Source organism: Muscardinus avellanarius, assembly GCF_963383645.1.
Source record: "Muscardinus avellanarius genome assembly, chromosome: 18".
In the NCBI taxonomy this organism is placed as follows: Eukaryota; Metazoa; Chordata; class Mammalia; order Rodentia; family Gliridae; genus Muscardinus; species Muscardinus avellanarius.
In genome coordinates this window covers 45,854,007-45,869,032 of record NC_137804.1, presented here as the reverse complement: position 1 = coordinate 45,869,032, position 15,026 = coordinate 45,854,007, and the positions used below count along the sequence as shown (strand labels likewise).

Below are 15,026 nucleotides of genomic sequence, written 5' to 3'. Positions count from 1 at the left end.
CTGTCCACTGTGGCCAGTTCCCCAGCCCCGCGTCCCTCGCCCCCTGCCACAGCCCCCTCGCCCTCTGATGCCTTAAAGTTGGGCCACAGGCCCCGCCGCCAGAGCCTCTCAGAGCCGAGCTCCGAAGCTTGATTCAGGACCAAACAGCTCTGGCTGGGGATTGGGCCCCTCGACCCGGGGCCCGACCCGGGGACAGTAGAAGGCCGAGCCTTGGTATGGCAGAACCATCCTCTGCACCTCGCCCGCCCGGACCTCTCTGCCGCTGCCCAGCCCCTACAGCCCGGCAGCCGGCCGCCGCCCCCCACCGGCCTCCCCTCGCCCAAGCCGAGCGCCAGCGCCCTCCCCAGGCCGGGACGGCCCCGGCCGGCCCCCAGGGCTGGGAACCTCGCCTCCCGCGGGCGCTCCGCCCCTGCCCGGGCAGGGCTGCCCCCCCACCGCGGGCCCCCCCCCCCCCGCTGGGGCCACGTCCACTCCGGGGATGTACCCCCAGACCTTTGCTGAATTAAAGTTTGTAAGTAAACGGTTTTAAAGAGCGCTCCGCCGGCTGGTTCTTGGGCGGGGCGGGGCGCGCGCGCCTTCCGGTCACGTGGCGCGTCATGGCGGCCCGCGGGGGCTGGGGCGGCGTGGGCGCCGGGCTGCTGCGCGCCTGGCGGGGGCCGCGGGCGCCGGGCGGGGCGCGGGCGGCAGCGGGTCCCCCGGACCCCCGGCCCGCAGCGGAGCCCGGCGGCGGCCAGCGGCCCGGGGACGAGTGAGTGCCCCCGTGCCCCATCCGAGTGCCCCGCGCGCGTGCCCCGAGTGCCCCCGTGCCCCATCCGGGTGCCCCCGTGCCCCATCCGGGTGCCCCCGTGCCCCATCCGAGTGCCCCCGTGCCCCATCCGAGTGCCCCGAGTGCCCCCGTGCCCCATCCGAGTGCCCCCCGTGCCCCATCCGAGTGCCCCCGTGCCCCATCCGAGTGCCCCGCGCCCGCCCGCCGCAGCGCTGCCCTCCGTCCGCAGGGTGAACGTGGTCTTCGTCGACCGGACCGGCCGGCGCGTCCCGGCGAGCGGCAGGGTCGGGGACAACGTGCTCCACCTGGCCCAGCGCCACGGAGTGGACCTGGAAGGTAGGCGGCCGCCGGGCACGGCGAGCCGGGCATCTGCACCCACGCCGGCATGGCACGGCGAGCCGGGCACCTGCACCCACGCCGGCATGGAGGCTGGCCAGCGTAGCCAGGCCCTCCGCAGCTCAGGGAGACCCGGCTTCAAAATAAAGGATAAAAAATAGGGCAGGCGGCGTAGCCGGAGGTCGAATGCCCTGGGTTCCAACCCCAGCACTGCAAAGTACTTTTAAAAAGAAATCAGATAGATAGCTGTTGTCTCTCCTGCTGGCGCCCCGTGGCTCACCACCAACCAGATAAGTGCTAAACCCGACCTCGCCCTGGCCTCAGCCCGCTCAGTCAACAACCTGCCTACCTCACCCCCAGCTATGTCCCCCGCCCTTTCATTTTCTATTTTATTTACTTATTTACTTTTATTTTATTTTATTTACTTATTTACTTTTATGTGTGGTACTGGGGATTGCACAAAGGGGCATTTTACCTTGGAGCTACACCCCCGCCCTTTTTATTTTGAAGCAGGGAGGGTCTCCCTAAGTGGCTGGGGCTTGCCCAGAACCTGTGATCCGCTCGGCCTCCTTCTTAACCTTCAGGTCTCAGCGTGCATGTCATCTTCCTGACAGCCCCATCTCCGAGCGCTGCCCCAGGCCCTGTGACCACAGCACATCTAGTTATTTCTTCTTTTTTTTGGAGGGGGGGGTACTGAGGATGGAACGCAGGGGCATTCTGTCTCTGAGCCACACCCCAGCCCTTATAGTGAGTTCAGGGACCCCCATTCACCTTGTTCACACACATCGGTGCCCTGTCATGGTGTTTAGATGTAAAGGTTATTAGACCCGTTTTTGTTGAAGGAAAGATCGTAATAGAGCAGAAATTACGTTCAGCTTGTGCCTACATATTAACGGAACCTTCGTGACAGTTCTCTACAATAGAGGGAACTGTTATTCCATTTTACGGACGAGGAAATTGAGCCTCAGCTTAACTAGGCCTGGTCCAAAATCAAGTAAGTGGCAAGACTAGATTGGAATCCAACCCATTTATGCCACTAATGTGTGCTGCTCTCCGTGAATATTAAGTACCTACTGTGTGTCCAGGGAACAGTATACAAAATACATCAGGCCTCTGCCCTGTCAGGAACAGAACAACAGTTCCACAGGTACGCGTACCGTTAAAGTCCTGATCAACTGGGAAGTGTGATCCAAGAGAAAGTCCAATCAGTCATTAAAGAGGGCGGGGAGCCGGCCGTGGGGGCGCACGCGTCATCCCCGCGCTCCTCATCCCCGCGCTCGGGAGGCTGAGACAGGAGGATCGCGCAGCTTCCAAGCCAGACTCAGCTACTTAGTGAGGCTCTCAGCAACTCAGTGAGACCCTGTTTCCAAATAAAATAGAAAATAGGTCTGGGAGTGTAGCCCAGAGGTAGAAAAGCCCCTGGGCTCCACCCCCAGTACCACCAAAAAAATAAAGGGTGAGGATGCGTGGCGCAGGCTTGCCATCCTATGACATGGGAGGCTGAGACCGGAGGATCGCAGATTTGCATTCAGCCTCCACCTAGTGAGGTCCTCTGCAACTCAGCGAGTCCCCGTTTCAAAAGTAAAATAGGGCTGGGGTGTAGCTCAGAGGTAGAATGCCCCTGGGTTCCATCCCCACTACCGGAAAAAAAAAAGACTGGGAGGCCAGGCAGGCGTCCCTGTCGTAGAAGTAGTTCTGTTCTGGAATATAGGAGCCAGTGGTCCAGGACAGGGACGGACAGCTTGTGTTCAAATCCTGCCCCTTAACCGCCGCGTGACCCGGAGCAGAGTACTTAGCCTGTCAGGGCCTGGTTCCCCGCTTATAAAATGGTATGATTTGTACTTGCGGGGCTGAGACAGGAGGATCACAGGTTCAGGGCCAGTCTCAGCGACTTGGCAAGCTCCTTTTTCAAAATAAAAAATAAGTGCCAGGCGTGGTGGCGCACGCTTGATCAGTACTCGGGAGGCTGAGACAGGAGGATCCGGTTCGCAGCCAGCCTCAGCTACTTAGTGAGGCCTTTTGCAGCTACGTGAGGCCCTGTTTCAAAGTAAAGAAGAAAAAATAGGGCTGGGGGTGTAGCTTGGAGGTAGAATGCCCCTGGGTTCCAGCCCCAGTATCAGAAAAAAAAAATAATGCCCTCCACCTCGGCCGCTGGGGTGCGCTCCACCGGTGGGGGCAGGCCTCCGATGCCCCCGCCGGCCTCACCCCTCGCTCCTGTCTCCAGGGGCCTGCGAAGCCTCCCTGGCCTGTTCCACCTGCCACGTGTACGTGAGCCAGGCGCACCTGGACCTCCTGCCCCCCCCTGAGGAGAGGTGAGCGCCCGCGCTGCAGGGGAGGGGCCCGCCCCCCAGCGCGCCCCGGCCAGGGTCTCCCCAGCGGCGCACGCTGACCGCTGTCCTCCTCACCAGGGAAGACGACATGCTGGACATGGCACCCCTCCTCCAGGAGAACTCCCGGCTGAGCTGCCAGATCGTGTTGACCCCGGAGCTGGAAGGGGCTGAGTTCACGCTGCCCAAGATCACCAGGAACTTCTATGTGGACGGCCACGTCCCCAAGCCGCACTGACGCGGGCCGCTGGGCCGCCCCGGAGCCATCATGGCCGCTCGCCGGCCAGGACTTAGGAGGGGCCCGGCCTGGCGGGGCGACGGCGGGGGGGCGACGGCGGGGGGCGCCCTGGAGCCCCTAGGACAGTGTGGAGTCGGAGCTGCAATAAATCTGTCTCCCAGGCCCGCGTCGAGTGTCCTTGGTCGGCCGGCGGGCACGCACCTGGATGCCCACCCGGGCATGCACCCGGGCACCCACCTGGACGCCCACCCGGGCATGCACCCGGGCACCCACCTGGACGCCCACCCGGGCACGCACCCGAGCGCCCACCTGGCCGGCACGCACCCGGGCACCCACCTGGACGCCCACCCGGGCACCCACCTGGCCGGCACGCACCCGGGCACCTACTCGGGCATGCACCCGGGCACCCACCTGGACGCCCACCCGGGCACGCACCCGAGCGCCCACCTGGCCGGCGCCCCGCCCCCCGCCCCGCCTGCGAGGCCCCGCCCCGTGCGGAGGGATCCGCCTCGCGGTGGGCCCCGGCGCCGCCCAGACCGCGCCCTGCTGCCCGCAGGTGGGGCTCGGCCTCCCGCCGCCCACCCGCAGGGCCCCGCACCCGATCCCGACGGGGCCATGCAGGCCGCGCCCGCCCCCGAGGCGGCGCCCGCCTGTCTCCACGCGGCGCCGCCGAGACCCTCCGCCCAGCAGGAGCAGAGGCCTCGGGCCGGCCTGCCACGCAGGGGCAGGTGCAGGTGGGTGAGCGCCGCCCCCGGCCCGGGCAGCGGCTGCGGGGGTTACGCGCAGGTCACCTGGAGCCGGCGCCGCCGTCCCAGCCCTGGGGAGGCTGAGACTCGAGGACCACGGGTTCGAGGACAGCCTCCGCCAGTAGTGAGACTCGGCGACCCAGAAACCCCTTTTGCAAATAAGAAAAGAAATCGGCTGGGGGTGCGGCTCGAAGGCAGAATGTCTCTGGGTTCGGTCCCCAACACCACAGCAAACAAACAGGTCACCACGTTAGTGCCCGGCCGGGGCCAGGCTCCAGTCCCCAAGGAGCCTGGGGTCCTGCGAGCTCACGCCTCTGCTCTGCGCATGCCCGAGGCCCTGGGACCCCCCCCCCCCATTAGCAAAGCGCTGGCCTGGGGGGGCCTCCCCAAGTCACAGAGATAACCGCCACCTTTTAGGAGACTTGGAAGCCCGAGTGGGGGCCAGCGTGGGGGGGCGAGGTGGTTAATTAAGGTTAAGAACAGCACCTGTCACAAATACCGGAGCCCTTTGTAGGCAATTACTTTGTAACTTCTAAATCTTCAAACCACCTAGCTGGGAGTGTGCGCCCAGGCCGGTCATGTGACCTTAGGGCCCAGTTACCCAGAGCAGCGGGTGGGGGCCCCAGGCCTGCAGCCCGGTGACCGCACCCCGCTGTCCCCAGGTCCCTGTGGCCTGCGGGCCAGGGCTCCATCACCGCCCTGCGCTTCCTCCAAGAAGAGGGGCTGGCCGGGCACTGCTGCTGGGAGCCCATGACCTTGGGGGCCCTGGGCGCCCTGACTATGGCCAGGAATTCCAAGAACCTGCAGACCTTGGCCAGCCCGGGGGCCCCGGAGGCTCCTGCAGCCCCAGCCCCGAGGAGGCCACGCAAGCAGCCGAACCCTCGCCCCAGCACTGAGAGCCAGGACCCCAGCTTTAAAGGGGTGACTCTGAAGTTCCAGATAAACCCAGACTCCAGCCTGCACATCCTGCCCACCTACAGGTAGGGGCTGGGTGGCGCGAGGGAGGACCCGGGGCTCGGTTCCAGGGCCCCCCGGGTGCCGGCGCTCAGCCTGGTCACCCTCATAGGAAATACTATAGTGCTTGCAGAGAGCCCGAGCGCATCCTCCCGTGGGCTTTGACTCTTTTATTTTTCCCGTAATAGGGATTGGATTGAACCCAGGGGTCCTCTACAGACACTCAGCCTTAAGACTTTTTTTTTTTTTTTTTGGTGGTACTGGGGTTCCTGGAAGCCCTTCTACCTCCGGGCTACACTCCTAGACCTATTTTATATTTTATTTGGAAACAGGGTCTCCTAAGCCAGCGCGGCTGGCTTCGAACCCGCGCGATCCTCCTGTCTCCGCCTCCCAAGCGCAGGGATGACAAGCGTACGCCATGACGCCCGGCTTAAGCCTTTTTTTATTATTAATATTTTTTACTTTTTGTGGTGCTAGGACTTGAACCCAGGGATATTCTGCCCCTGAGCTACACCCCCAGCCCTACTTTTATTTATTTATTTTTTTGTTTTGAAATGGGTTCAGTAGGTTGCCGTGGCTGGCTTTGAACCGTGATCGATTCCCCTGCCTCAGCCTCCCAAATACTGGGATTATAAGTGTGTGCCAGCCGGGCGTGGTGGCGCACGCTTCTGATGCCCGAGCCTGGGAAGCTGAGACAGGAGGATCGCGCGGGTTCGAAGCCAGCCTCCGCTGGCTTAGGAGACCCTGTTTCCAAATAAAATACAAAATAGGTCTGGGAGTGTATCCCGGAGGTAGAAGGCCCCGGGTTACATACCCAGTATCACCAAAAAATAAATAAATGTGTGCCACCACTTTTTTTTTTTTTTTTTGGTACCGAGGGTGGAACCCAGGGGCATTCTACCTCTGAGCTACATCCTCCAGCCCTATTTTTTATTCTTTATCTTTAAAACAGGATGTCACTAAGCTGCAGAGGGCCTCACTAAGGACTTAAGCTAGCACCGAACCGTGATCCTCCTGTCTGTCTCCGGAAGGCTGGGATTACAAGTGTGCGCAACCCCGCCCACCTTTTTTTTTCTTTTTTCTTTTCTTTTAAACAGGGTTTAGAATGCGTAATACCAGCTGGTTGTAATCCCAGTATCTGGGAGTCTGAGACAGAAGGATAATGGGTTCCAGGCCAGCTCAGTAACTTGGTGAAACCTTTAATTTTTAGGTTTTAGCCTAAAAGATAGGGCAGCCGGGCATGATGGCACATGCTTGTAATCACGGTGCTTGGGAGGCTGAGACAGGAGGATCACGCAGGTTCAAAGCCAGCCTCAGGTGCTTAGTGAGGCTCTCAGCAACTAAGTGAGACCCTGTTTCCAAATAATATATTAAAAAAGGGTCTGGGAGTATAGCCCGGAGGTAGAAAGCCTCTGGGTTCCACCCCCAGCACCACCAAAAAATAAGGCTGGGGGTGTATCTTGGAGGCAGAATGCCCCTAGGTTCCATCCCCAGTACTGAAAAAAATTATATAAAGGGGTTGAGGTATAGCTCAGAGGTAAAATGGCCCTGGATTCAATCCCCAGTATCACAAATAATAATAAGTTAATTAAATAAAATACTAGGCGTGGTAGTGCATACCTGTAATCTCAATACTTGGGAGACAAATAATCCTAGGCTCAAGGTCAGCCTCAGCAATTTAGCAAGACCCTGTTCTGTTTTTGGTTTTCGTGTGTGGCACTGGGATTGAGCTCTGGGCCTTCTAACTGAGCTATACCTCTGGCCCTGTTTTTTGGTTTTGTTTTAGTTTAGTTTTTTTGTGGATCTGGGGATGAAAACCAGGGGCATTCGACCTCTGAGCCACACCCCCCTGCCCTATTTCTTTTTTATTCTTTATTTTGAAACCGAGTCTCACTGAGTTACAGAGGGCCTCACTAAGTAGCTGAGGCTGTCCGCGAACCGCGATCCCCCGGTCTCAGCCTCCTGAATGCTGGAATTACAAGGGTGTGCTACCACGCCTGGCTTCTCTGGCCCTGTTTTATTTTTATTTATTTACTTATTTCTTTATTTGGGGTGTGTGTGTGTGTGTGTGTGTGTGTGTGTGTGTGTTACCAGAGATGGAACCCAGAGGCCTTCCACCTCCAAGCTACACCCTCAGTCCTATTTATTTTTTTATTTTGAAACGAGGTCTCTCTAAGCTTGTGGAGGGCCTCACTAAGTTGCTAAGGCTTTGAACCTGTGATCTTCCTGTCTCAGCCTCCCAAGCACTGGGATTACAAGCGTGCGCCACCATAGCCAGCATGCTTTTTTTTTTTATTCTTTTTTCTTTTTTGTAAAACTGGATGTTGAACCCAGGGACATTCTACACCCCCAGCTCTGCAATCCTCTTGTCTCAGCCCCCCAAGTACTGGAATTAACAATTTTATTTTTATTTTGAAACAGGGTTCAACTAGGTTGATGAGTCTCACTACTTGCTGAGCCTGGCCTGAAACCTGCGATGTTTTTTTATCTCAATCTCCCAAGTACAAGGATCACAAGCATGTGCCACCATGCCTAGCTATTTATTCATTTGTTTATTTATTTATTTATTTTATTGCAGTACTGAGGATTGAACCCAGGGGCATTCTACCTCCAAGCTACATCCCCAGCCCTACTTTTTATTCTTTATTTTGAAACCAGGTCTCACTAAGTTGTGGAGGGCCTCACTAAGTAGCTGAGGCTGGCTGTGAACCGCGATCCTTCTGTCTCAGCCTCCCACATCCTAGGATTATAGGTATGTGCCTGCTATTTTTAATATTTTGAAACAGGGTTTCACTAAGTTGCTAAGGCTGGCTGCAAACCTACAATCCTCCTGTCTCAGCCTCCCAAATACTGGGATTACAAGCGTATGCCACCACACCTAGCTGACGCCATTTAAAAATAAAAATATAGCCAGGCATGGTGGCGCACGCTTGTAATCCCCGCACTTGGGAGGCAACGACAGGAGGATCACGCTGGTTCGAAGCCAGCCTTGCTGGCTTAAGAGGTCCTGTTTCCAAATAAAAATATATATATGTAAAATAGGTCTGGGAGTATAGCCCAGAGGTAGAAAGGTTTCCAGGAACCCCAGTACCACCAAAAAAAAAAAAAAAATTTTTTTTAATTAAAATATAAATATAAAACCAGAATGGGCCTGGTGGCGTACGCTTGTAATCCCAGCACTTGGGAGGCAGAGACAGGAGGATCGCGGTTCCTGGGCATACATAAAGTCAGGCTGGGGGTCTGACGCAGAGGCACAGTGGCTCTGGATCCAATCCCCAGCACCACAAATAAATGTTCATTTTCAGATGGCTTGACAGCACATCCTGTAATCCCAGGACTCGGGAAGCTGATGTAGGAGGACCGTGTGTTCGCAGCCAGCCTCAGCTACCTAGTGAGGCCCTCCGTAACTTAGTGAGGCTCTGTTTAAAAAAAAAAAAGCCGGGCGTGGTGGCGCACGCTTGTCACCCCAGCATTCGGGAGGCTGAGACAGAGGGATCGTGGTTCATGGCCAGCCTCAGTGACTTTAGTGAGGCCTTTGCAACTCAGTGAGACCCTGCTTCAAAATAAAGACTAAAAACTAGGGCTGGGGTGTAGCTCACAAGTAGAATGCCTCTGGGTTCTATCCCCGGTATTGTTAAAAAAAGAAAAAAGTTCCTTCTGGGGGGCTGTGGGAGACAGTACTGAGCCCTCAGTGCTAACACCTGTCTCTCCTCCAGCCCAGCCTGCAGCAGCCCCGCGCTGGGCCCCCCCACCAGCCCCCTGCGGGCCCCGGAGCCCAACCCCGGGGGCGCCGAGGCCCTAGGTGAGTGCGGAGCCCAGAGCTGTAGGCATTTGGGGGAGGGGGCTCTCCTGTCTCCCTGCGGCCCTTTCCCATCAGGCTCCCTTTTAGAGCCACCCAGGAGGAGGGAGCGCCCCTCCCTGGGGCTGAGTCACCCCACCCCCAGCTTCCTCCCAGGGAGCCGCCATCTGTCTCCCTTCCTGGCTCTGGCAACACTGAGGCTGGCCCAGAACCAGCGGGCTTTTGCAGAGAACCCCGCAAAGTGCCCCAGCCCACCCGGCCTCTCTCTTTTGAACGCTTGGCCTCCGACCCCTCAGGACCCCGGCGCTGTGCTTCCTGTAGGACCCAGAGGACCCCGCTCTGGAGAGATGCCGAAGACGGGACCCCTCTCTGCAACGCCTGCGGTATCAGGTGCTGAGCAGAGTGGGAAGGGGGCGCCCAGACCAGTCAGTCCATGCCTAGCCGGGATGGGGCGTGGGAAAAGTGAAACATCTCCCTGGAGAAAATGATTTCTTTGTGGTGGTTTCTACGCCCCCCACGCTGCACCCTGAACGATGGTTTCTCATACCCCCACCCCAGGTACAAGAAATACGGTACCCGCTGCTCCAGCTGCTGGCTGGTCCCCAGGAAAAACGTCCAGCCCAAGAGGCTGTGTATCAGATGCGGGGTGTCCCTGGGCCCCCACCGCGGTCCAACGGAGGAAATGTAAGCCCTTCTTCACTCAGCTCAGCCAGTTCTGCCTCAGTTTCCCCAGGAAAAGAACAGGCAGAAGTCCTAGCGGTAGAGAAAGACCCAGCCTGGCTCCTCTCTCCCAGGCGGGAGGCCCAGGCTTCAGGCGCCAGAGCTCCTGCCGGCTCCGCCTGCTCCAATCTGGGCCCCAAATAAAAGAAGTTCTCTCAGTAGTGAATTCTGTCATAGCTGCGACCGGTGACCCTCCAGGAGCAGGTGCCTGGGATCCTCCAGCCCGGGAGCCGCCATCCCACTGGGGCCCGGGCGGCACCGCGCAGCCACACATCCAGGCCAGAGGCGGCTGCAAGGAGTCACCACGCTGACCGGGCGCCAGGCACACGCCTGGCATCCCAGCGCTTGGGAGGCTGAGGCAGGAGGATCGCAGGTCACAGCCGGCCTCAGCTGCTTAGCGAGGCCCCTTGCAACTCGGTGAGACCCTGTTTCAAGATAAAGAGTTAAAAATAGGGCCAGGGGTGCAGCTCGGAGGCGGAATGCTCCTGGGTGCCATCCCCGGTACTGCAAAAAAAAAAAAAAAAAAAAAAAAAGCCGCGCGTGGTGGCGCACGCTTGTATTCCCAGTATTTGAAGGAGGTTCGCACGGGTTCGAAGCCAGCCTCAGCAGCTCAGTGAGGCTCTCAGGAGCTTAGTGAGACCCTGTTCCCAAATTAAAAAATATAAAATCGGGCTAAAGGCGTAGCTCGGAGGTAGGAGCCCCCCAGGTTCCATCCCCTTACCACGGCCACAGCAAAAAAGCCAAGTCGGGCCGCAGCCCACAGGTCCCCGCCGGCGCTGGCTGCATCCCCAGCCACAGAGTAAACACGGAAGAGGTGCGGGGCGGCTGTTGGCAGGAGCCTTTGGGCTCCCTGTTCCCTCTTCTGAGGGAGGCGCTCCTGGAGGGAGCTGGGGGGAGGAGGCCCAGCTGTCCTCTCCTGCCTGGGGGGATGGTGTGCCGTGAGGGTTGCAGCTGACGCCCAGTGGAAAGGCAGGCTGGGTGTAAACTGAGGCAGGCAGCTGGACACAGTTAAAGGAGGCCAGGGTGCACCCTACAACCAGAGGGACACCTGAGGGCCGACCCAGCTGCCGCCACTGTCCCCCTTTTACTCATGGGGGCCGCCTTCCCAGCAGGATGCTCTGGCTCGGCCTGTGAGGGGTGGGGTATCCCCAGGGCCCAGCTCCAAGGACTTCTGGGTTGGGGCAGATGCTCTAGGATGGGGAGGAGCGGCCCCCACCCCTGGCAGGGGACCTGGACGGGGGCGTTAAGGATAGGACCAAGCCGGGCGTGGTGGCACACGCTGATAATCCCAGTCAGCGTTTGGGAGGCTGAGACAGGAGGGGCGCAGGTTGGAGGACAGCCTCAGCAAGTAGTAAGACTCGGCAACCTAGAGGCCCTGTTTCAAAATAAAATAGGGCGGGTGGTGTAGCTCAGAGGTAGAATTACCCCAGGACCAGTCCCAGTACCACACACGCAAGTTGTTTGTTATTAGGGTTAGGGCGTGGGGGCCCACGCTTGTAGTCCCAGCACTTGGGAGGCCGAGACAGGAGGATCACAGGTTCGGTTCATGGCCAGCCTCAGCTACTTAGGCCCTAATTCAAAATAAAGAATAAAAACAGCCGGGCGTGGTGGCGCACGCTCGTCATCCCCGCGCTTGGGAGGCTGAGACGGGAGGATCGCGCAGGTTCGAAGCCAGCCTCAGCAACTTAGTGAGACCCTGTTTCCAAATAAAGTATAAAATAGGTTTGGGAGTGTAGCCCGGAGGTAGAAAGCCCCGACGTGGGGAAAAAATAAATAAATAAATAAAAACAATAGCGCTGGGCGTGTGTAGCTCGGGGTAGAACATCCCTAGGTTCTAATCCTAGTTCCTCAAAAAAAAAAAAAAAAAAAAAGTTATTTGAAAGCCCAGATGGAGGCCCCTGCGAGCCGCCCCAGCACTCGGGATGCGGAGACCCAAGACTGCAGGTTTGAGGCCGGCCTCGGCCATTTAGCAAAGCCCTCGGCAGCCGACTTCCTGCTGGAAACTAAAAGTAAGAAGGCCGGAGGCGTGGCCACTCAGCACAGGGCGGCATGCAGGGGTCCGTCCTCCGGAACCCCCCCCAGAAAATGACCATCGAGATCCGATTCCACACTGTCCCACAGCGCGAGCCAGAGCGGAGGCCAGAGTCCTTTATAAAAATTTTATTGGGGGGAGACGGGTGGAAAAGGGGCGACGCCCCCAGAGGTGAATAAATAAACAGGGCGCCCCGCCCGCGGGGACAGAGGCAGGTCAGGCCGGGGTCAGCTGGATGGCGAAGACCTCGGCCCCCGCCGGCGACTCGGCCGCCCCCTCGGCGCCCCCCTCGGCGCCCCCGCCCGCGCCGTTGAGGCACACGGCCTCGCCCGAGCTCTCGGCCTCCTGGACGTTGTACTCGCCCTTCTTGCACGCCGTGGACTGGACGTAGAAGGCCAGGCCGGCCCCCGCGGCCAGCAGCGCCAAGCCCCCCGCCGCGCCGCCCACGGCGACCCACAGCCACGGACCTGCGGGGGAGACCCTCACCCAGGCTGGGCCGGCTGCGCCCCCCGCCCGGACCGGCCTGGGGGCCCGGCCTCGGCAGGTGTCCAGGGGGTTCACCTTGGCCCGACGCCCTCCAGGGGGCGGTTCTCCCGCACACAGCCCGGCTCGGGACCCCTCCCACCGGCAGACCCCGGCCCCGAGGGAGGGGACCTCGCCACCCCCCCAGCTGGCCTTTTCCAATGCCCACTGGCCAAGTTCCCCCCAGCAGAGCCCCACTCCAGGTCAGCAGGAGGCTGCCCGCAGCAGGTACCCCAAAAGGTCCTTCCCAGCCCCAAAACAACCCAACTAAGCCCCACAGTTAAGTGGCTTTTTTTTTTTTTTTTTTTTTTTTGCGGTACTGGGGATGGAACCCAGGGGCATTCTATCTCCGAGCTACACCCCCAGCCCCATTTTTTTTGTGTGTGTATGTGGTACTGGGGGTGGAACCCAGAGGCTTTCTGCCTCCAGGCTACACTCCCAGACCTGTTTTCTATTTTATTTGGAAACAGGGTCTCACTGAGTTGCTGAGAGCCTCACTAAGCAGCTGAGGCTGGCTTCGAACCTGCGTGATCCTCCTGTCTCAGCCTCCCAAGCGCATGCGCCACCGCGCCCGGGCTTATTCTTTATTTTGAAACAGGGCCTCAGTGAATCACAGAGGGCCTCACTAAGTGTCCCGGCACCCGCGATCCTCCTGTCTCAGCCTCCCAAATGCTGGGCTTACAAGCGTGAGCCATCACGCCCAGCTCTTTTATCTACTTTTTAAAATTTGGAATAGGGTCTAGCTAAATTGCCGGGCCAGCCTCCAGCCTGTGATCCTCCTGCCTCAGCCTCCCAAGTGCTGGGATCACAGGCCGGTTCTATGGGCGCCCTTGGCTCCGTCTTACCTGCGGGGACCAGCCCCGACACTTACCGGCCACGCGCACCGTGATGCGCCTGGCGTGGCGCCCGTGCGCGTTGGTGGCTTCGCACTCGTACTCCCCGCCGTGGCTGCCCTGCGCGCCCGCCACGCTCAGCGTGCTGTTGTTGCTGGACAGGCCGAGGTTGAGCGCCCCCGGGGGCGCGCGCCAGCTGATCTGGGCTGGAGGCCAGGCCTCGGCGCGGCAGGTCAGCGTGAAGTTCCCGCCTGGCCGCACGCTGGGCGGCGACGCGGCCAGCTCGGCCACCACTGGCCGGTCTGCAGGGGACCAAGCGGCGAAGGCCCTGAGTTATTTATTTATTTAATTTATTTATGTTTTTTGCGGTACTGGGGATGGAACCCAGGAGCATTGTACCTCCAAGCTACACCTCCAACCCTACTTTTTTTGTTTGGGGGGGTGGTACAGGCTACACTCCCAGCCCAGACATATATATATGTATGTATGTATATATATACATATATACATATGTATATGTGTGTATATATATGTGTATATATATGTATATATGTATATGTATATATATATATATATATTTTTTTTGAAACAGGGTCTCTTAAGCCAGCAAGGCTGGCTTTGAACCTGCACAATCCTCCTGTCTCCACCTCCCAAGCACAGGGATGACAAGCGTGCGCCACCACACCCGGCTTCTTTCTTTTGAAACAGGGTCTCACTGAGTTGCAGAGGGCCTCACTAAGTAGCTGAGGCTGTCTTTGAACCCCCATCCTCCTGTCTCAGCCTCCCAACTGCTGGGATTACAGGCGTGCGCCGCCACGCCCGGCTCCCAACCCTATTTTTTATTCTCTATTTGTGTGTGTGTGTGTGTGTGTGTGTGTGTGTGTGCGCGCGCGTGTGGTACTGAGGGTGGAACCCAGGGGCTTTCTACCCCCAGGCTCTACTCCCAGACTTATTTTACACTTTATTTGTTAACAGGGTCTCACTAAGCTGCTGAGAGCCTCCTCACTCAGAAGCCGAGGCTGTCTGTGACCCGAGACCCTCCTGTCTCAGCCTCCCAAGCTCTGGACACAAGGTGCGCCCCACACCCCGTTATCACCCCAGGGCCCCACTATGGGACCACCCTCTCTTCCACGGGGGGAGACCCCCGGGCTGCTGCGACATCCCCGACGGCCTGACTCACATTCAACGCCCACCGTGACGGTGCGGGCGTCCGAGCCATGGGCATTGCTGGCCACGCAGCGGTAGGTGCCCGCGTCCTCCCTGGACACGCGCGGGCGCTCGGGCCGGGGCGCGCCCTCCCGGGAGCAGCGCACTTGCGGGGAGGGCAGGCCCCGGGCGGTGCAGGCGGGGCCCGCGGCCTGGGCCCCCTCCAGCCAGGTCTGGCGACTGGGGCAGGTGGCCTCGTCCATCCGCGGCGCCGCTGCAAGGCAGCCCCCGGGGGGCGTCAGGGCGGCGGCCGGGCCCGACGCCCCCTCCCCACCCCCCGGGCCCTGCTCACACTCGGCGCTCACGGCCACCGCCTTGACCGTGGAGCCGTGGCGATTGGTGGCGTTGCACACGTAGATCCCGGGCGGCAGGTGGCTGGGCACGCGGGGGCCTGCGGGCCGGGCGCCCGCGGCGGCCAGCGGCAGCAGCACGACCCCCGCGCTGGCGCCCTCGGGGCCCCGGCACTCCACGCTGGGCTCGGGCTCCCCGTCCACCGCGCAGGGGAACGGCCGTCCGGATCCGTCCACCCACGTCCAGTTGCTGGGGC

General features: G+C 59.6%; 2 protein-coding genes across 2 annotated transcripts in view; one reads left to right on the top strand and one right to left on the bottom strand.

Moving 5' to 3' along the window:
• Positions 1 to 596: 596 nt before the first annotated feature.
• Positions 597 to 3,667, top strand: FDX2 (ferredoxin 2; the record flags this gene model as incomplete). The annotated part of the gene is made up of 4 exons (XM_080715516.1): positions 597 to 662; positions 715 to 1,102; positions 3,327 to 3,414; positions 3,511 to 3,667. The coding sequence occupies 4 exons, from the start codon at positions 597 to 599 to the stop codon at positions 3,665 to 3,667; spliced, it is 699 nt and encodes a 232-aa protein (XP_080571642.1).
• An 8,467-nt stretch (positions 3,668 to 12,134) lies between these two features.
• Positions 12,135 to 15,026, bottom strand: part of LOC308276689 (intercellular adhesion molecule 5-like) — a gene marked incomplete at both ends in the record, with an annotated part of 18,315 nt that continues 15,423 nt past the window's right edge. The window contains 4 exons of the mRNA XM_080715515.1: positions 12,135 to 12,385; positions 13,312 to 13,575; positions 14,454 to 14,693; positions 14,772 to 15,019. Of these exons, the coding sequence (XP_080571641.1) occupies positions 12,135 to 12,385; positions 13,312 to 13,575; positions 14,454 to 14,693; positions 14,772 to 15,019 (1,003 nt within the window). The remainder of the gene's footprint in view (positions 12,386 to 13,311; positions 13,576 to 14,453; positions 14,694 to 14,771; positions 15,020 to 15,026) is intronic.